Source organism: Mytilus galloprovincialis, chromosome 3 (assembly GCF_965363235.1).
Source record: "Mytilus galloprovincialis chromosome 3, xbMytGall1.hap1.1, whole genome shotgun sequence".
NCBI classification, from domain to species: Eukaryota; Metazoa; Mollusca; class Bivalvia; order Mytilida; family Mytilidae; genus Mytilus; species Mytilus galloprovincialis.
This window is the reverse complement of record NC_134840.1, coordinates 58349685-58372168: the sequence shown is the minus strand read 5'-3', so window position 1 is coordinate 58372168 and position 22484 is coordinate 58349685. Positions and strand designations below refer to the sequence as shown.

The 22484-nt window shown below is 30.6% G+C and overlaps 1 protein-coding gene across 10 annotated transcripts in view; it reads left to right on the top strand.

The window, feature by feature from the left end:
- LOC143068442 (diacylglycerol kinase delta-like) overlaps positions 1-22484 on the top strand; it is a 70843-nt gene that overhangs the window by 5218 nt on the left and 43141 nt on the right. For 6 of the 10 annotated variants that reach the window (XM_076242513.1, XM_076242517.1, XM_076242511.1 and 3 more), the window contains 5 exons: positions 1543-1587; positions 2394-2456; positions 3233-3313; positions 17716-17736; positions 20372-20476. In XM_076242513.1, coding sequence (XP_076098628.1) covers positions 1543-1587; positions 2394-2456; positions 3233-3313; positions 17716-17736; positions 20372-20476 — 315 coding nt within the window. Of the gene's footprint in view, positions 1-1542; positions 1588-2393; positions 2457-3232; positions 3314-11119; positions 11204-17715; positions 17737-20371; positions 20477-22484 lie in introns of those variants that run through there. The other 4 variants (XM_076242516.1, XM_076242514.1, XM_076242520.1 and 1 more) reach the window with 2 other exon arrangements.

Genomic DNA, 22484 nt, shown 5'->3' with positions numbered 1-22484 from the left:
TGCTCACTTGTTGATCATGAGGTATAGAGCTAGATGACAACAATATCTCCATAGCCTTTAGATTTTGCACAGATTTATCATTCACAAAACCCAAGTATTTTCATTGCACTGTTGATGTAGGTATTTCTAAGCATTAAAAAATAGTTAGTTCTGAAAGAAATCATTTGTGTAGATACCAATACATGAACTTTAGACAATGTTAAAATGTCTCATTTTATTTCAAATCTTCACTTACATGTATATGTAATTTTTATCGTCCTGAATATGAATGACATATTTGCCACTATGAAGTTTTAAATAATTAATTTTAATGTCTCAATATCAAACATATAAATAAAAAAAATGAAACATACAATTTATATTTATTTTTTAATTGAAGTGTACTTTTAGATAAGTTCTCTGAAAAATCTGAACTATCTTCTTTTGCTGTGCTTGACTAACCAGAGTTATCTTTCTTTGACTAATATTTAGTGTGCTGATATCATGTAGAAACTAGAAGACCACTTCTGAGCTTCTATATTACTTCTATTACTGCTAAATGCAGTAAACATGTGTTTGCATAATTATATGTTGGAATTATTTTTGTTTTAAACATCTTAATTTTGTTATACCATATTAATGCTATTGAAATATACAAAAGGAAGTTCTTTTGTTTTCAAGGGCTTCAGATATATAGCAATAGGAGGATGCTGAGGCATTCTGACTTTAAATCAGTACAACTGTACCTTACTTGTTTTCTTTCTTTCTTTGAATTTTTAAACATATCATCCCAAGTTTGAAAGTATTTCATTATTCTGTTTTTAGAGATACATTGTAGTTGCTTGCTTGAATTAAAGATGCTTTCAAAATGTCTTCCAAGTATGGGTAAATGATTTATAGATTTATATTGTTTAAAATTTGATTCATATTACTTACTTTTCAAATATAGTTTGAATTTTTTAAATCCACTCAGTATGATTTTTTTGTAAGATATTTTTTTAGCTAAACTATTAAGGAATAGTATATTGTTTGGTTTAAACACCTTGTGTCTAGCGCAGCACAATTTTTAGTTGAACTGTGTAAGCAATTTTCAGATGTTTCTTAATTTATATATTTAGAATTCACTATTTTGTTTGGAGATTTATATTGTTGTGGAGTACCCAGTAGATTGTTCTCCCATGTATTTACTTCCTGTTAAACAATAGTTGTATTTTTATAATACCCACTATGTATGGGTCAATGTATAATGAATTGGGGGTAAGGTATGAATTGCATGTCATTATGTGCAACTTCTTGTTACCTTAGAGAATCATAATGAGTTGTCACATAAATGTATGATAGATTTAAAAGTATTCATAATTTGACAAAGTTGTATCTCCTGAATTTCTAAAAAAAAGGGTTATTTTTATTAAATACCTAAACTAAACAAGTACAGTTACTGTGATAGGGTTTAGAAATTACCCCATTATGATCATACTAAATCTTGACAATTACACCAATATTTATTAATAAAATATGTACTATTTATATCAAAATAAAGTTTTTTCTTATTTGTAATTTCAGGCATGTACCAAAGAAGGATATCTCATGAAACAGACAAATTTCCAGGTAATTAAAGAACTTATAACTGCGAGTACTCTCAGATCTGTTCCTAGTGTCTTTTTGTTTTTGGGATGTACAAGTACCAGCAACGTCCACTTTTCTTTTTTCCATCTGATGAGTTGAGCCTTTTTCAACTGATTTTTATAGTTCGTTCTTATGTTGTACTGTTATACTACTGTCCCAGGTTAGGGGAGGGTTGGAATTCTGCTAACATGTTTAACCCCTCCACATTATTTATGTATATGCCTGTCCCTAGTCAGGAGCCTGTAATTCTGTGGTTGTCGTTTGTTTATGTGTTACATATTTGTTTTTCGTTCATTTTTTTATATAAATAAGGCCGTTAGTTTTCTCGTTTGAATAGGTTACATTGTCATATCGGGGCCTTTTATAGCTGAATATGCGGTATGGGCTTTGCACTTTGTTGAAGGCCATACAGTGACCTATAGTTGTTAATGTGTGTGTCATTTTGGTCTCTTGTGGACAGTTGTGTCATTGGCAATCATACCACATCTTTTTTATATTGAAGCAATATTTGTGATACCAAATTATGGGAAATATTCCTGTATCGATATCAATACATTGTACATTTGCCAGTTTTGTTAATGTTACTGTTATTTGTTCTTTCATGCTACGTAATCATAAGTTTAGATTAAATTTTTCATAATGCATATATATAAATAAGAAGGTTAAAAAGGAACAACAAAAAATATGAAACAGTACAATTGACCACATGGACAACTGACAGTAGTTTCTTCTTTCTTGAATTATAATAGTTGATAATGTCTTCATAACCACTGTTTATTTTAATACAGAGATGGAAAAGAAGATACTTCAAACTGAAAGGAAGAAAACTTTACTATGCAAAAGATACGAAGGTATGTTTAATTAAGACATTTTTGTTTGGCTTTATTTCAATATACAAAATGTATAAGAATGTGTTAAGATTAGTTACAGGTTTTAAGTCAGAGCAAAATTTAAGGGACAGCAGCTACTGTACTTAATTTTGTAAGTGATATATCTGAACCATACATCTTGTCTATCATAATTCCTATGCACACCTGTAGGAAATTCTAACTTGATTTTGAGGTAAATGTCAAAGATCAATATTACATACAGTGGGTCAGGTGGGTGTATATATTACTGGTATATTGTATATTTTGTCTCTCTGTCCTTTCATCTTTTCAGTTATCCATTACTTTCATTACAATACAAAGTAATAATGTTGTGTTTTACTGTTTGAATGATTTTTTATCAGCTTTTGAATCAATTTCTGCTCGATATTTTATAATTAACTTCTTTACCTGCTGAAAAAGGAAATTTTGTTCCATATTATAAAATAAAGGAGAGGTATACTTTGCATTGCTGCACTACTTATTGAACAACTTTTAGTCCAGGTATATTTGAAATGGGTTTTAATAAATTTTAGAAATATTTTTTTTCTTTATGGCTCAATCTATCTTAGCCTATGAAATTATCAAATTTAGCACTCATTGCAATTTGTTTTATTCTTTTTGTATAGCATCTCCAAAACTGGGTACATATTAGATGAATTCATATATTTTTCAGCTGCTGAACTCTTTTCATCATTTATTTATATAACACCTTTAATGTAATGCTTGACAAATAAATCATTCCTGTATTACTTTTTCAGTCTGGTATATTTGATGAGATAGAGTTAACAGATCTGAGTGTAGCAGAATGCAGTACAAAGAATATAAACCACAGTTTCCAGGTAAGCATCTTTTCTTATATTATTAGAAAAACAAAATTATATGACTATTGTAGTTTTTTTATGACATACCAATTTCTATCAACTTCAATGTACAGGTGATCAAGAAGGTAAAAGTCTTTAATTACAAAAATCAAAAGGACATGGCAAAACCATGAAATAGGTATTTTATAGAAGTGTTTTAATCTCTATAACTCTTGAAACAAATGAATATTCACAAACAGTATTGATGGTATGGTGTGGTGAATGGTCAGAGTTGTCTCCCATACACCATCGTTTGTACATCAAAATTGATCAATGGGGAAACTATGCAAATGTGGACATTTTCATGAGATTTTCGTAATCAAACAAGTCAACCAAGCAAAATAGTAAAAAGAAAGGAAACTGAATTTCATTGTATGTTTTTAAGATTAATTAAGGTGGCCTCTAGCCAAGTATTGATGAAACTTGTTTGAAAAAAAGAAAATACTTCAATTCATGCCAGTTGAATGCATGTAAAGCAACAAGGCTATTTAGAGAGTGATACAGGTTTACTTGACCATCTAAATTAATTAATATATTCAGATATATTAAGCTTTCACCAACTATTCACAAGCCTCTGAGGCCAAGTGGTTAAAGAAGTTCATCTACGGTATCATAGCCGATCAACACGGAATTTGTGATTTAGATCCCTGCATGTAGCAGGTACTCCAATCTTAATAGACTAGGATTTTCAGTTCTCCTGCAAAGGTTGGTGGTTCTCAAAGGGCACTCCAGCATCCTCCACTAATATAAACTCACTGCTACGATATAGCCAATTGGCACTCCAGCGTCCTCCACCAATAAAAACTCACTGCTACGATATAGCCAATTGGCATTCCAGCGTCCTCCACCAATAAAAACTCACTGCTACGTTATAGCCAATTGGCACTCTTGCGTCCTCCACCAATAACAACTCACTGCTACGATATAGCCAATTGGCACTCCTGCATACTCCACCAATAAAAACTCACTGCTACGATATAGCCAATTGGCACTCCAGCGTCCTCCACCAATAAAAACTCACTGCTATGATATAAACAATTGGCACTCCAATGTCCTCCACCAATAAAAACTCACTGCTACGTTATAGCCAATTGGCACTCCAGCGTCCTCCACCAATAAAAACTCACTGCTATGATAGCCAGTTGGCACTCCAATGTTCTCCACCAATAAAAACTCACTGCTACGTTATAGCCAATTGGCACTCCAGTGTCCTCCACCAATAAAAACTCACTGCTATGATAGCCAATTGGCACTCCAGCATACTCCACCAATAAAAACTCACTGCTACGATATAGCCAATTGGCACTCCAGCGTCCTCCACCAATAAAAACTCACTGCTAGGATAGCCAATTGTGCTGAAATTGTTGTTAACAACCAACAATCAATCAACCAAACCATTCATATACATATGATACAACTGTTTATATAAAAAAAGATGTTTTTATTGTATCACAATACAGTCAATACTTTCTATTAGTTTTGTCTACAGCATTTTTTTACTGGTAAGTCTTTTTGGTTTTCAGCTAAACGGGATGCAAACAATGTGTCACTTCGTAATTTTAGTCTATTTTTGAATAAGAAAATAAGTTAGCGATTATGTTAAAATTCTGACTTGATTGTTTTTCTATCACAATCATGGTAAGTTGGTAACAATGAAGAGAGGTTTGGGGATGGGATATATAGTTTTCGACCCCACCAACTGTCTGTCAGTCCTTGTTTCATTTTTCGTTTCAGATGATACTTTGTATTACAGGTTGTTTTTTATATGTCAAAATGAACTATTTTTATATTATTTATATGTTTTTATATTCGCTCAAAAGCTCCTTAAAGCTTGTGTTGCTTATTTATACTTATGCCCACTCAAAATAAAGTTTTCTTATCTTATATATCTTATCTTATTATCTCAAAAACTTATTAAAGGATTGCAACTTAACTTTGATATACATGTATGCCATATGGACACATTTATTAAAAGGCAGATCCATTTTTATTTTGATATACTTTTTTGGTTGCTCATCATTGCTTTTGGGGTCAATACAACAACCGTCAAGGTAAAAGTTATTAGAAATAGTTTTTCAATGCTAAATCAAATATTACATAAGGGAGTAAAAACATGCTTGGATATATGGTCACATATAATGAAAGGAAGATCCCTTTAGATGTTCTATGTTAATCAGTCAAAGTTACTTAAACAATTGACAGAAGAAATTTTTGAAGAGAAGTGTTTTTTTTTATGCATTAAGTCAGATAGCAATCTTACAATGTACGTGGATACTGTGGATTAGTTTATTGTTGTGGGTACATGTACTAATTTTCATGGGTTGCAGGAATTTTGCATTTTCATGTATATGTGATTTTGTGGTTTTGCCAAGGGTTGATACAACTTTATACAAAGAATAAAACAATATGTATTTCGTTGAACATGTAAATTCGTGGTTCACAAGTATCCACGAAACCCATGAATATTGGTATCCAATGAATAAAAGCTAGCGAATCCACAGTATGTGTTCTAATATTAATTTTAGGATTAAGAGTAATATTCCCATTAGGTTTCAAGTCCCTTGGTCTAAGGCCAATGTCAGACAGAAGAATAGATATGTGTAATACGATATTACTGTTTAAATCATAATTGATGTGGAAACAAGAGTTACATGTATGTGTCGTGTGATTGCAGCATGCTTACTAAAATTCTTTTATAATATATTTTTTATATCATTGATCTAATTGACTCCTGATATGCATTTAAATGATTTATGGCACTTCACAAATTAATCACTTCTATGCAGTTTTGGTGGCCCAGAAAGTGGTGATGGCATAAACTATTAGTATATAGCATAATATTTCAAAAGGTAGAAGACTTGTATACTTCATACCTTTTATACAGATCTTTTGTTCTAAAGTTTCATTTCTTATCATATGTCCATAGTTATTTGAAAATTTTCATGGTTCATGAAAATAAAGTTGTAATCTTTTCATCACATCATGTCGATGAATTTCATTTTAACTGGATTTTCGTGATAAAAATGTCGGATTTTGATTTGGGGATGTACGGTGGGCTATTGGTCGGGCAGGCGGCAGCCAAATGTTGTCCGTGCATTTACTCATGAATCATTTAACCAAAGCTTTTAAAATTTTAATATGTTGTTACCGACAATAAAATGGAAGTCAAGTTCAATAATGACAATTATGACTTTTACGGTTCTGGAGTTAGTGTTCTTGAAAGATTGAAAAATGGCAATTCCAGTTCTGAGCAAGCATTAACTCATGAACTGTTTAACCAAAGCTTTAAAAATTTTAATATGTTGTTACTGACAACAAAACAGAGGTCAAGTTCAAGAATTACTATTTTGACTTTTACGGTTCTGGAGTTATTGTTATTGAAAGATTGAAAAATGGTGTTCCAGTTGTGTCCATGTATTTACCCATGAACTGTTCAATCAAAGATTTAAAAATTCAAATATGTTGTTACTGATGACAAAATAAAGGTCAAATTCAATAATGGCGATTTCATTTTTTTCTGTTCAGGAGTTATGGTTCTTGAAAGATTATAAAATTGTGTTACCAGTCAAGTTGTTGCATTTACTCATGAACCATTTAACCATAAAGCTTTTCAAATTTTAATATGTTGTTACTGATGACAAAATTGAGGTCAAGTCTAATATTGATGATTTTCACTTTCACCTTCATCAGTTATGGTTTTTGTGATATTGAAAAATGCCAGGACACAAATAAATATTAATAAATTTTGTTTGCTGTCTCTCTGACAGCCTCTTGTTGATTACATGAATTTGTGTAATGGATCTTTGCAAGGTCTAAGTGTTTGTCAGCCAAGATTTGAACTTGACACTATTCTATGGATCAATGAGCAATCTTTAGTTTTGTTTGCCAAGTCTTTATCTCAGATACTATGAGCAAACTGTCAACTTTATTTGGTGTATGGACTTTATTGAAAGGTGTAAGATCTGACCTTGACTTATTTTCATGGTTGATCTATTGAATTTAAAGTTTTTCTTGTTGGGTCTTTATCAGGATTCTATTAGCAATGGGCTAACTCTATTTGTCATATGGAAGTATTGTAGGGTGTACATCTGACATGATTCATTTGACCTTGACTTCATTTTTATGGATCATTGGTCAATATTTAGTTTTATTGCTCAAGTCCTCTTTTTCATGTGCTATAAGCAAATCTATTTGGTATATAGTTTTTTTGTAAATTTTACATTTCCATCTGGCAGGGATCGTCTCAAGATGACCTTTAATATGTACATGGTCAGTGCAATTGGTCAATTTTTATTCCTTTCTAAAATACTATATGCTATAAGTTAACTATATTTTGTAAATGGAATGATTGTAAGATGTACATGTCTGTCTGGCAGGGTTCAATGGACTTTGGTCGCATTTAGTGATTTACATGGATCATTTTGGGTTTTATGTTTATGTGATTCCTCAACTTGAAGTAATAATGTAAAACCTTTATTTTAAAGTCATAAGAAACGAGTGACCGGTGAAAAATAATGTTCTTCCAATTCTTAAACCAATGCATACAAACATCATAAACTTAGTCTTCTGTGCTCGAATTTATCATTGTTTTCGTGTAAATTTCGTATAATCGCCAATTTTTTTTTAATCGGTCAGTGTTGTTGTGAAAATATGGCAGGTAATTAAAGTTCGTGTTTTGAAGCCGAAGTTTAACGATTGTCACCTGTTTGTCAACAATTGACGAAAAATAAACAAAAAAGCATGGAAATTGAGCACGTGTTTAACATGTAAATTCAGATAATAGTTTATTTTAAGGACATCCATGCGTATTGTGGTCACCGGATTTTTACGAGATGGGTCACACTGAGGTCACCTTGCATACGGAAAATATATCGGGGGAATTGCTTGCTGGAAGGAAGCAATTCAAATAAAGTAAACTTCTTCTAAATATGAATAAATTAAAGAATTTTCTTCAGAAAAAAGTATATGTACATAAGTTTTACAATGAAAACTATCCATTGAGTTATAAAAAACATATGCATTATTTTTTTTTTAATTGAGGTTTCTTATGACTTTAAAGACTTTCAACATCAATTAAACAATGATCAGTAGAGTGAAATAGATTTAAAATGTCTGCACTATTGTTTTTATTTGGAGAATAGTTATAAAATATATGTTTCATTATACTGAACGCTTTAACTTTTCTCAAGTAGGTGTAAGTTTTGGATGTCCAAATATATTCCGTTTACTGAAAGAGCAGTTATATAGCAAAACTATCTCTCTCTGACATCCATACATTTGAAAATTTTCTTTACTCCTGGTTTTTGTAGTTAGATTACATATTCAACACTGAATGGCAATGTTGTTGCAATATCTTTTATTTGGTTAACCAAGGATTGAAAATGAAGTTAAAATTGATTGCATTTCACCTTGCATAGTAATACAACCAGAAATGTTTGAAGTCTCAGATCGTAAGCTACTTAAGCAAGCTAAATAGCTCACACCACCTTTTCTGACATGAGAAATTGTGATACAAATGTTTGACAATCTGAGAAAAGTCATATTGATAGATGAAATTACTTTCTATTTTTGGGTGGTGGTTCCAAGTATGATTTTTTTATAACTAATGTGATTGGGGGATTACATTATAGAGGAACTCTTCCTCATTGTTTAATATAAATTGTAATCTAGTTAAGTGGACAGTCATTGATCATAAGTATCCATTGTCAATGGTTTTTTAAAAAGTTTATATGAATTTCAAATAAAATCATATTTTAAAAAAAGTTAATTTTATGAACTGTTTATTCCATATGAGGTAAAATTTTAAAATTAATTTTAGGAAAATTCTTCATTGTTTTTCAGCGTTATCAGTGTCCTCCTGTTAAAAAGAACAAAACACAATAACAGTGATGTTTTTCCTACTTCCTTGTATTGTTCAATCTTCTGATGATTTCATTACAAAACAATAAATACTGTTTTAATAAAATTGGGAATGGAAATGGGGAATGTGTCAAAGAGACAACAACCTTACTGAAAAGTAAAAAAACAGCCAATGCCACCAATGGGTCTTCAACACAGCAAAATAATCCTGCATTGGAGGGAGGTTTCAAAATTTGTGACCCTTGGAAGGTGTTAATTATATTTGGAAAACGACTGTACATGTATGACATTCTTGAGAGTTCATTTATTGGTACAGTTTAGCTTGAACAGATTTGAGTGCTGAAAAGTACGACAATAACTTTTAAGATTAAACGAATATTAACAATAAATTTTCAATTACATATTGGAAATTATAACAAATTAGACAAGTTTTCCAGGATAATGGGTAGGTAATCTGAACAGCCTTGAAAGACTGGGAATGTTCCTTGCAATAAAAAGAAGTTATTGCAAAGGTATTGTAAATTAATGAAAAAGAACTTTTTGTCTCATCTGAAATTTTTAGAAGTGGCCTGCAAAGAGATTGATTGATTGTTGATTGCTTACTTAACATCCAGTGGCAAACTGCTTACTTAACATCCAGTGGCAAACATTTCATGCATGTACAACCGATTCTGCAAACTTTAAGATTTATTTTGTTTGGCCTTTATGTATGTCTAAACCAGTGGTAACAATATGTTGTTGTCTGTGAATCTTCCTGATTATAAAGATTATAATAAGTACTCTAAGAAAGTAAATGAACAGGTAAATCTGTTACTGTATGTAGGTGTAAGAGATAACCTGCCTCTGGTTAACATATTAGAGGGGTGGGGTACGTAAATACAAAGTCATTTGATGCCTAATTAAAACACATAAGCTGTAATTTTCTGCCTACAGATTTAACAGGAAGTGCACACTAGGGAAAAGTAACATCAGAATAATATAACTATTTCATTTCATGGAGGAAATGAAATAACTATTTCTGTGTGAAAAAACGCACATTAGATTTTTATAATCTTGGAAGTTAGTGATGTATTAAAAGAAAATAATAATCAGGTATTGGCAAGTATTTTTCAAATTACATTTTTTTTAACTATTTATAACAGCAAGTATTTGACTTGGTATAAGTGGTTACAAAACTTATGGTCACAGTGCTTTGGTTCAGTTTTTAAAAAAATCAACACATAATGCTCATATACATTGTATAGGTATTTTGCTTTATTTAGGTCTGCTGTCTTTGAATTTAAATTTTATTAATGCAATGAGTAAATTTTTTTTTATCTATCCTTTTAAGTTTTACAAAAGTCCAAATAAAAATTGCTTTTGGAAACCACTTAATATCTCTGCTGTATGAATGAAGCCAGGATATCTGATGGGGGTCAAGACACTTATTTTATTTTTTTATGGGGTTTGTTCTTGTCTTCTTATTCCCCTGGCTATGGTTGTGTCTATCACATGAATGATGGAACAGAATCAGATACAGATACAGATACTGTAATCAAATATTAGTAAGAAAAAACAATGTATTGAAAATGTTTCAATTCATTTGTTTTAATAGTAATTATTTGCTTTTGTCAGCACTTGATGAAAAAATTCTAAGGTGATTGACTCGTTAAACAAAAACCTTTTTTAATGATTCCGATTATTGACAAAACATGAAGAGCTGAAGCAATATTCAATATATTAGTAGCTTTATTGTATTTCATTATGACTTACACCTGTTCATCAAACTAGACAATATTACAGTTCACAAGATAATGTGCTATTCAATCTTACACAATAAATTAACATCCCACATCAAAGACTAGATTTCTCCTCTGGTTAATTACTTAATCCAGCCATTGTCAATTTCACCCATCATTAGAATGGACTAATCCCCAATCTGACAGTCTAGAGCAGCTGATTTAATGCTACATGTGGGTTGAAGAGTCAGGTCTTGATTAATTATACAGTAATCCTATACACTATACACAGGTAAGGATATATTTGTCTTTCTTATCATTTTTCATTTCTGTTCGGAAAAAAAATCAAATTTTGATTTTCACATAAATTTTGAAAATAAGTGATTTCTATGATATTCAGGAATTCTTTAAGTACAGAGAAAGAATAAAACCTGCTGCCAATTAATGAATGTACTGAATATAATAACAGTCTAAGATTTTAGTAACAACAGCATCTATAGTAGTCATTTGTAAATATGATTAGGAATGTATGTAATGCTGGGCATATTTACAGTGGTACATTTTACATAATATGCATAGTTTGCATGAGGAAGAACATGTACATTTCTACAATACTGTTAAATTTGACCCAGATACCATGTTTCTATTTTTATGCAAATTAAACAGTTATATTATACAAATACATTTAATGGAAATGTTATGTGGAGAAGTTCCTTGATAGAATAACAGATTTTTGTATCTATATTTAACATTACAAGCTCAGTACTGACTCTACTCTCACCTTAATCTTTAACTATAGGTCAATTTTTGAAATTTCTTGGAACTGTTATCATAATCAAGTCATTAACATTAACTTCTGGTCAAGAATTGTAAATTTTAATTTAGATATTTTTCCAGGTACACAAGTAATTTTTGTTTAGAATTAAGCTTTTAAGAAGTAAGTTTTTAGAAAATATTTTGTTATAAATTTGGTTTTTACTCATTTTGGTTGTTTCACATTTTTCTTGTTATCGGTTTTACTCAATGTTGAAGGGTGTACAGTTGCTGATAATTGCTTATATCCACTTCAGTTGAACTCTGGTGGATAGTTCTTACATTAAATTTGAAGTTTATGTTCGATTGATTGACTGTCATTTAATGCCATTTCAGCAATATAAGTTATGTAAGGTGGCAGACCAGTCATTTCTGAAAAAGGGGGGTACTTACACAGGCAAGTCATATACTGGGGAGGGGGTGTTCCCAACCCTATGTCCCCATATAAAAGCATGATTGTCAAACAAAAAGGGGGTTCCAACCCCAGAACACCCCCTGTATTTCTTGGAGGCTTTATGTTTGACAGAGGTATTATTATTAAACCAGTTAACTTATAACAAATGTCTATATCTATCTTTGTGTTGTGACACTTTATATTTTAACTACAAAATAATATGGGGGCCTCGATGGCCGAGTGTTCTAAGTAGTTAGTATTGTCATCACTAACCAGTCAACACTGAGGTTGTAAGTTCGAACCCCACTTGTGCGAGTGCACTAGACTCCAATCTTTATTGACTAGAATTGTCAGTTCTCCGTGCACTCTGACTTTCTCCACCAATAAAAACTGGTCGCCACAAAATAGCCCAAAAGCTGTTTAAAAGTGGAGTTAAAATACCAAAAATCAAATCAAATCAAAAGGATATGAATTCCAGAATTACTTTTATTACTGATGGTCTACCTGTTGTATACAAGTGAAAGCTTTAATATTGTAAATCAGTATAAAGCTAGTTGAACCAGGGCCTGTACCAATTTTTCTGGAGCTTTGGAGTATGGAGATTCAGTATTTATTTAGCAGTGGCTTTATTTTGGATTGTACAAGTAAACAACTTCAGTACTGTTTAGTGGAATACTGGTATGTTTATGTCTGATGTGGACATGACCTTATTCTCATGCTTGGTGACTATAATTGGTCATGTGGAAGGTTCTGAATTGTTTTGTTCCTGGCCATGGATGTTTATATGTCAACTGTATTTGGTGTTTGGGTGGTTAAATAATCGTGAAATAGATTTCCATCTGGCATTGACGTCTTATGTATGTTGTTGATATGTTCATTTGTTCTTAGGAATATATGTCTTCTCACATTAATCATTTAGCTTAGGCACCATTTTATAAAACTGATTGATTGATTGTGGGCTGTTTAACATCCATTGGCAATTTTATACTACTGTGGCTAAGTGAAATGACTCAGAAATCATATATAATGGATTAAAATTTATATCACAACTTTTGATCTCATCATTTTATACAAACAAGACACTGAACTTTAACATTACATTTAATGCCCTCTGGTTTTTTATATTCAACCAAACAGTATATGAAAAAGTGATACAGATCAAAATGTAATGTACTTAACTAACTTGAAAGTAGGGAAAGGTTCCGAGCAGCTTTTTAAAGATGTAAGCTGACCACATCATATGCTGGAAAATATTGCTCCTTGGGACAATTTACTCTGATTATGATTAAGTCATTAAGATAATCAGACATCAGCAAATGTGACCGTGTTGGTTTTCAGTATAGTTTGAAAGAAGTGAAAAAGTAAAACAAAAAAAAATACATGTACAGGCAAATTTCTAGTTGTATATTTGTTCATTCTCAGTCTTGTATGATTTTATGTATGAAATGCATCACAAACTTCTAGTGTTTGTTTTGCTTTTATGTTTGTTCCTTAAGGATATATCTGTTTGCTTTATATACAAAGTTATCGAAGTTAAAAGTAAACAATGTTTTCTGTCTACAATTATCTAACACCTCAGTATAGGTTACCAGTTTATGAATGAAGTAATGAGCATTTTGTTGCAGGGAAAATTTCTTATTATCAGTCGGTATCTAACGAAAATATACACACAGAATTAACTAAGAAAATACATCATAAAATTTATTTTCATGCTAAAAAACATAAATTCATAAGAGCTCTTAAATTTGTAAATAATTTGAACTTGAAGAAGAGTTGAAGTTAGGATTTAATCACACATTCCTTTCCATTCCTGCAATGACAGGAGTCCCATGGCCATGTACAGACACAAAACCAAGCCTTTCTTTACAGTCTGATGTGTTTTAAGATTTGCCACTTATTATATTCTTTTTTACTGAATACTTTATAAGTATCCCTTATACATAATGGTCTTGAATGAAATTTCTGTCACATTTTTCTAAGCAATTACAAATAAGGGTTTCCTGAAATTTGTTTTCAGGCTTTCTTGTAAATATGCTTTACTTTGTCAAGGCTTTTCACATTCATCACTCATCAACCACCTGTTTACTATAATATTTCTATATTCTAACATAATGACCATGTATGAAAATTCTATATACTTTAGGCGGATATCATTAGTTTCACTTCTTTACTGCTTGATCCCCAATACAAGATTATGACATAGTCTCATATATATGTTTATACCCCTTGAGGAATATGAATGGACAACAGATTCTTCTGCTATGAATAAGAAATAAATTGAAAACAACCCAAACATAATTATAATCAAAAGACATCAATAGAGTAACATACAGTTTTCTAAGATAGAATGGTGTTTGTCCATGCTCTACGTCAAAGTCTCCATAAGTCACAGAAACCTTATTAGTAATTTACAATTTATAAACACTAACTTAGAATAAACTTCAGCTTGACCTGACTTGACTTTTAAAAAAGTTAGATTTTTAAAGAAAGAAATAGATTTTATTAGGTAAAAACTTTCAAGATTTGATTTGATCTTGAAGTAAAAGGGATTCCATTGATATAACTTCCTTGTTTTATGATGTAATACGACTAGCCTATAATAATATATCTGATATTTCATATATCATATTAATAAGTATATATATTAACATTAGTAGAAAGAGGATTAAAAATGCTAAATTTAGTTTTTGTACAGTATTGATTTGTCTGTGTATGTCATCAATAAACTTTGTAGGAGTAGAGAAACAGAGAATTTTATTGTTTTAATACCAATAAAAGGTTTTTATATGTGGCAGTTTTCCTCATATATGTCTGTTTTAACTTTTAATGATCTGCAGTTCCCAATAAATAACATATGTAGGATTTCCCTTGTGAAGATTCAGATTTATCTACTTTAATATATGTGTCAATGTTATTCCTTTGTTATAATATGTTTTCTCCAAATGTAAACAAATGGCAGCCAAAAATCTTTGTGGACGACAAGAATTTATAAGTATTTTTGTCACGAATATGAAAACAGTTTTGAACCATGATGATTCAGTAGGACATCGAAAAGCATTTTGAAACACTTGTTTGCTTAGAAAATATTGATGAATGTAAGTCAACGAGATGTACATATGATGTATGCTGATGCAATGCCAAAAAATCTCTTCTGAATCAATCAAAACATACATTATTGACAATTTATGTCATAATTACTAGAAAACTGTTACAGACCCTCAGCCTGTGTTATTTTCTACACTTTATCAAAATTTGACCACATTTTTTGCTACTTTTTCTGAGATTTCAGTGATCAAAACTATGAGGTTGTTTTGACTGTTGCACATTTTAAATAATGTCCTGTCTTTTGTTTTGTTTGAAATCTGTAAAATCTGACATTTTGTCTTAAAGACTATAAATTAGTTTGCATGACAATATTACTGTTTTTGTTGATATGGAGTCGAGGGGTATGCTTGTTTTCTCACTAAATGTTCTTGAATTTATTCTGACTTTAAGATATCACTATGCTTTTTACCATTTAAATATGAAGGCAGTTGTATTTTCCTTCTTCAATGAATAAATTTTGAGTAGAAATTGCTTCCTATAATAATTTTTGTCCCCTGCATTACACTTTGCAGGGGACATGGAAATACCAACCTACATGTGTTTGTCCTTCCGTCTGAGACCTTCTGTCTGTCTGTCTGTCTGGTCTTATTAGAGCTTTCACATTTACAATTCTTGTCAGATTTTTATTAAACTTATACTGTATAGGTTAATATCAGCAATATCTGAGATTATTTCTAAAATGGTGGATGATCAACTTTGAAAAAAAAGTTATGCCTCTTGGAAATATTTAAAAAAGTGCAACAGGGGGGACATTTGAACTCTTTTATTTTATGTATCATATTTTTATGGAGTTCTAATTAATAGTGTAGTGTCATGGTCATATCATATTATATATCATGATTATATTAAATTGTATATCATGATCATATCATATTTTATATCATGATTGTATCAATTGTAAATTGCAATTGTCATCCACTAAATAAACATGCTTAACTATGTACTTATAGATGTAGGTGATATATAGGATATATGGTTCATTGTTTTGTAGTGCTGTCTTTTGGTGTGTGAAATTCAGTTGTGTTGTAAAATACTAAAATTTGCTTCAACGAAGAGATGCAGAATTTTTTAGACAATAGTTTGTTCTGCTTGAAACCAATGGTTCGTTTGATTTTGACAACTTTCGGATAAGTAATTCATGAGTGAGAAACTGTGAGCATCGCACAATAACTCATGTTAACTATAAAGTACATGTTTTTTCAGTTGTATATGTTTCTAGATTGATTGAAATTAATCATTAGTTTCCAACATTTATAAGATTGCCTTTTTACTACAACTTTAGAAATGTTACATACACTGCTTTGGTTCTATAAAATCAGACCATATACGCTTTCTTTAGTCTAAGAGTTTTCTGTTGAAACAAATCCTTTAAATAAATATAAGTGATTGGAAAGATTAAGAGATTCTGCTCTATATTTTTTCAATAAAGACAAGATTATATCACCAGAATAGAAAGTGTTGTTATTTTCATTCAATTGTATAAAATAACAAATGTCATGATTTCTTATTTCTAAGATAAATTGTCACGACTAACATAATGAAATGCATGACAAGTTCAGTGATTTTAAAGAGTTCTACTCTAAAGAACAACATGAGATGAGATTTAATAAATCATTCATGGTGTTTTAATCAAACAGTTTTAAAATCATGAACTATAATTCCTGTTTTATACAAGTTCGTTTTGGTTTAAGTGTGTCATGTAACAAAAAATTATTGCAATAGAAGCTCAGATACTGTATAGGAAGCAGAAAAGGTAAATTTTTTGTTTTGTTGTATCACACAATCAAAAAATAGTAGTACATGTATTCAAATACCATGAACCAACTTTTTTTGCAGGTAATTTTTTGTGTATAGCCAACTCTAGTTGCCTTGTTATTATGAGAAGGAAAAAAATCAGTATTTTTTTATTCTTGATTCATTCATAGACATTTGTAACGAGAAGATCATAGTGTCACATGGTTTACACTACAGAAGCATTATTTTTCTACGTGATAGTTATGTAATGGTCAATACAAAATGCATAATGCTTGCAAAAATGAATATGGTTTAAAAAAATATAATAATGAGTTCATTGTTATATTCATTTTTATTCAAAGCTGGTTTTGATATGAACTACTGTATGATAAACTGTTTTTGGTACATACTTACAGCTAGATCCAAAATATGTTGATATTCTTCTATAATTTCTATTCCGTATCATTTTGGCCAGACTGACCTACATTTCATAGTGGAGTTACTTTTGTTTGAACTTTTATTTAAAAGTACCAGTCTTTTGCATACAACATTTTTACCAGCTCATCCAAAATATACTAAATAGATTTTTTTTTCATTTTATCCGATTTAATGAAAATAATGACTGCTAGGGTTTATGGAAATGGTTTGAACTGAATTGATACATGTTTTACTCATATCTGATTAAGAACAAAATAAGACAATGACCTGTGGTCAACATGATTTTATACCAGAATTGTACAGTTTACTTTTTTCTACAGGGGTGTCCACGGTCTTTGATGGTAAGTATGGTCGGGTGCTTTAGATCATTATGTTCTGTTATTAATGTTCATTAATGAAACAGGCTTCTCCTATAACTAAGTCAAGTGAGGTTCGTAGTCTTCTGACTTAATTGGAGAAGTCTGCATCAGGAACATTTTTTATAGGAAAACTTTTATTTTGTGCTTATGTGTACTTTGGTATTCAATATTGCTTGTTATTAGAAAAATAGATAATATGTTTCATTTTGTACAAAAAGTAGTTGTGTTTATTTATTTTTTAAAGAATAAAAGTTAGCACTTATCAATAAATGTTTGTATATATACATATATAACTATATTACTTTATTTTAATAATTTATTTGATTTATTGTGCTTGAATTTTTTTATCTTGATATGTAATTATATACAGTAGTCCTCTTCCTGTTTTGTTCCCTAAAGGGAGGTAACTCTCAAATCAACCTTTGTTTTCAATTTCAATGTAAGGAAGCTTGATTGTCATGTTTTGGATTTTTAGTCAGATTTTTGGAATTCTCTGGCTTTATCCATTTGAATGTCTGTAAAATAATTGCCCATTGACCCCCATTTTTCCTTTTATAAATCTGTTACATGTATAATGATAAGCCATCTGTAAAACTCTTATAAAATTTTAATTATTTTTTAATACATGTAGTTTTTGAGAACATAAATTTGTCAATGATAAAGCTATGAAAAGTCAAAAGAGAATATTTTCCCGCCAAAATTTCAATGGCTAAAATCTTGAAAAGAAGCACATTGACCTATATATTTATTTTTCTCTTTTGATTCCTTTATTAATCTCCTATCACTAAAACTAGTGTTTTGAAAAGTTAATTATTTTGAAAATGAGAAGCAACTCCCTTAAATCTTGTCTTTACCAGAACTTAATATTTTGAACTATGTTGTTACATTTTGTGGTAAAGACATGACCTTATAAGATTTGGATTGCTGTATAGTTTACTTTTGTATGGCAATCATTTATTTGACTATAATGGTCACTAATTATTGTGAGCAACAGTTTTACTACACTGAAGTGCAATATAATCTTAAACAGTTGTTAAACATCATGGGCATATATTTTTGAACAATTTTGAGTAGCCTTGTCAAAATTAAGATTTTTATGCCCCTTTTATGGGCATTATGTTTTTCTGTCTGTGTGTTCGTTGGTTCTTTCTTCCCTCCGTCTGTCCGACAGGTTAATTATTGAGTAAAAGTTAAATTCAATTTCAAAGTGCATTGGAAATACAAAATACTTTCTGGGTAATGAATATATACTTTTTTGTCAAGATATCAAAAAAGTAATCATTTAGACGTTGATGGTTGTTTTACCATTTACTCTGAATATGATATAGGTGTGATAAATCTGATTGAATTTTAATGTAATATGCTATATTTCATCTGGTTGTCTAATGAAGAATCTGGTTACCAAGTACAAGTAAATAGGTAAACTTTGATGTCCAATATAAAACAGATTTTATTCAAACATGAAAATACTATGTTTACAGGTTTATGGATATTATTATCTTGTTTGCAAACTAGTAATTAATCAGCTTGAAAGCAAAGCATTGTTGACATTGGTTTCCAAAGACAAAATAATTAAGGCAATATATCAAACATTATGAGATCAGACTTCCAGGAATTTACGATATAATCCTCCCAATGTCCTCTGAACATGCAAACTTCTAATCAGTTAGTAAGTTTTGTCCTTTTTAGGCAAACCTCTAGTACATTTTTACTTGATAACCTTTCTGATATAAAATTTCTTCTAATGGTTTATTGTAGATGCTATTAGTTGTTTATAAAACCATAAGTGATGTCTCTCTCTTCCCCAGAGATTCTGAACAAACATGTTTTTCTGGGAAATGTTTATAGTTTATGGAAATACTTTTCAACCTGCATATTTTAGTTTAGTTCACACCTTTATTGATTTCATCAATTTAATTTAAGTTCTTTTATGAATATTTGATGTCATGTAAATGATTAAACAGAAAGAAAACATTCTTAGATATAACATGAGTGAAATTTTGTCTTTGAGAGTTTTTTTTGGTATTCATCCTTAGTATGCATGAAATATTTTCCATTCATCATCCCAGTGTTCTTAGAACTTTCAAACTTTGAATAATTTTGTTCAGGAATTCAAGTGAAACTTCAATTAGGTTCTGACAAAACCATATAGTTCTAAGAAATATGTTTTTTAAGTTATGTTAATATATGACAGACATGAATAGTATTTTCTGATATCCAAATATCTTGGAAGGAAAATGGAATTATGAAACGTTTTGTATTTTGTATTTCAATTGAATTGGTCTAACATTATTTTTCACTACTTTCTCTAAAGTTCAGTAAGAGGATTGGTCAGCATTAGACTTACCTTACTTAAAATCTTTGATCATTAATTGCAATTGCAGGATGATTGTTTAATGTGAAAAGACAGAAACAAAATGAGAAAAATATTGCTATCAATCATTTTTGATCACTCTTGTGGTTTAAAATTTCACCTTAACAGACATGCTTTTAAAATGAATGAATACCAAAGTACAACATAAAATTGAAGGTGTTTGGGATCATTAATAAAATATCTTTTAGACTTAAGTACTTTGGAAGGTGATGCCTAATGAATTGTTTCTTGTTTCTATTCCAGGTTATCACACCATTCCGAAATTTAGTACTGTGTGCCGAGAGTAGAAGAGAAATGGAGGAGTGGATATCAGCCCTCAAAACTGCTGCAAAGAAAGAATTTTATGATGTAAGTCTTACATTTTACAGAAAGATTTTTTCAGCTTTAATATAATAAACTCTTTATCCTTTTCTGTTTTATGATTGTGAAACACACTAGATTTAAACAAAGGCTGATCTAGATTGATCTTGCTTATGTACAAACGTTGACAGGACTGTGTTTATTATTGAAATACTCTTAGGGAACCACTTCATCTGGTTGCAGGTCCTGTTGAAGCCCAAAATTGGGGAAAATTGAGAAACTCTGGATTTTTTTGTGCAAAAGGCTACTGTACACAGATCAGTTTCACTCTTAACTAAGCCTTGTTCTGGGTAATGTGTTTACAGGGGTCTACAGATGTTAAGACAACAGAGGGATACATCTTTCAAAATCAATCTGTCTTCCAGGCCAAGAATTAGGATGCAAAGTCCTTATAATTAAGGCTTTTTGCACCTGATGACCAACTGTGGGACACTTATGATTATATTAAAATTATTTAATTTTCCGAAATCCCCAATGATCCTTATCTTGTCCAAGGTTCTCCTTGAATGTTTATAAAGATAGTTTTTTTTCAAATGAATAATTGATAATGTTGAAAACATGACACAGATACAGTTGACTTTGATTGGTGATTAAGTATTATTACTGAGATAGTTATACACATGTTAGAAAATTGTCTAATTAGGTGGCATTGTCATTGTCATTTGAATTTAATTATACCTAAACATTTTGCATAATTTATAAACTTAACTTTGCCCTAGTTAAGGTTTCTTTAGTTCTTATAACTTTCACATCCATTATATCTTTTATATGGTTACAAGAGCGCAATTATTTGTTTACATTTAACCGGCAAGTTTTTTACCCCAAGATGGTACTCAGAATAGAATCCTATACGGCTTCTGATTGGTTGATACAGGATTGGAATTACATTTAATCGAAAGCTTATCCAATTAGGTTTAAAAATTGCCGAAAATCTTATTTACATTTTACGAAGTATAGAAAATATCTTCAATTTCTGCACGTCGGAGACATTAAAAATATGCCTTTTTCATTAAACGAAAAAAGTAGACGATTTTTTTCAACTGCATTTTAAGGCAATTTGAGCAGCATGACCCTATATTTTTTTTGATTGTAATGCAACACTGGCATTTCTAGTAACAGGAACTGCCACCCGTTTTTCGCTAGTTTGTGTAGTCTTCGAGAAAAAAAATACGGAACACTAGTGGTACCCTATGGAAAATGCATTACGAATAATTGTGCTCTTGTAACCATATGCATTTACAGGAACCTGATGTTCAGTGGTTGTCGTTTGTTGATGTGATTCATAAATTTTTCTTGTGTCTCATTGTTTATATAGATAAGACTGTTGGTTTTCCCATTTGAATGGTTTTACACTTATCATTTTTTGGAGCCCTTTATAGCTTGCCGTCTGGTGTGAGCAAAGGCTTTGTGTTGAAGACTGTACTTTGACCTATTATGGTTTACTTTTAGATATTAAGACTTTGATGGAGTGTTGTCTCATTGGCTCTCATACCTCATCTTCTTATATCTACATACATGTATTATGGTCTGAAGTGTCTGTCTGGCATTATTTCAAGTATATCTTGTCCTGTTTTAGGGTTCAGTGACTGTAGTTGTATAAATAAAATGTTATTTTAAAACTTGGAATGCATGAATGATAGACCATAATTGCACATTGCAAAAATTGAAAAAATGAAAACTAATGTTGATTTCCACATACGATAATGAGTAAATCTTTATGATATATCCAGGAGGAACATCCTTTGCCTAATTTGATAGTTTTATGTCAACAAACTGAAATACAAAACTTTTCTTAACATTAACTTGTACGTAGTTTGATGTAAGATATTTAGCATGTTAGAGTACCTTGCTTTACTGTTTACATGAGCGATTTGGGAAAGTTTTCAGTTATGGTCCAAGTCTTAGCAAGTACAAGTCATAAAGGAATAACTTGGTCATTAGATAAAATGATCTTGTATTGTTTTGGTCCATACAAATTAGTTAACAGATTGTTGTC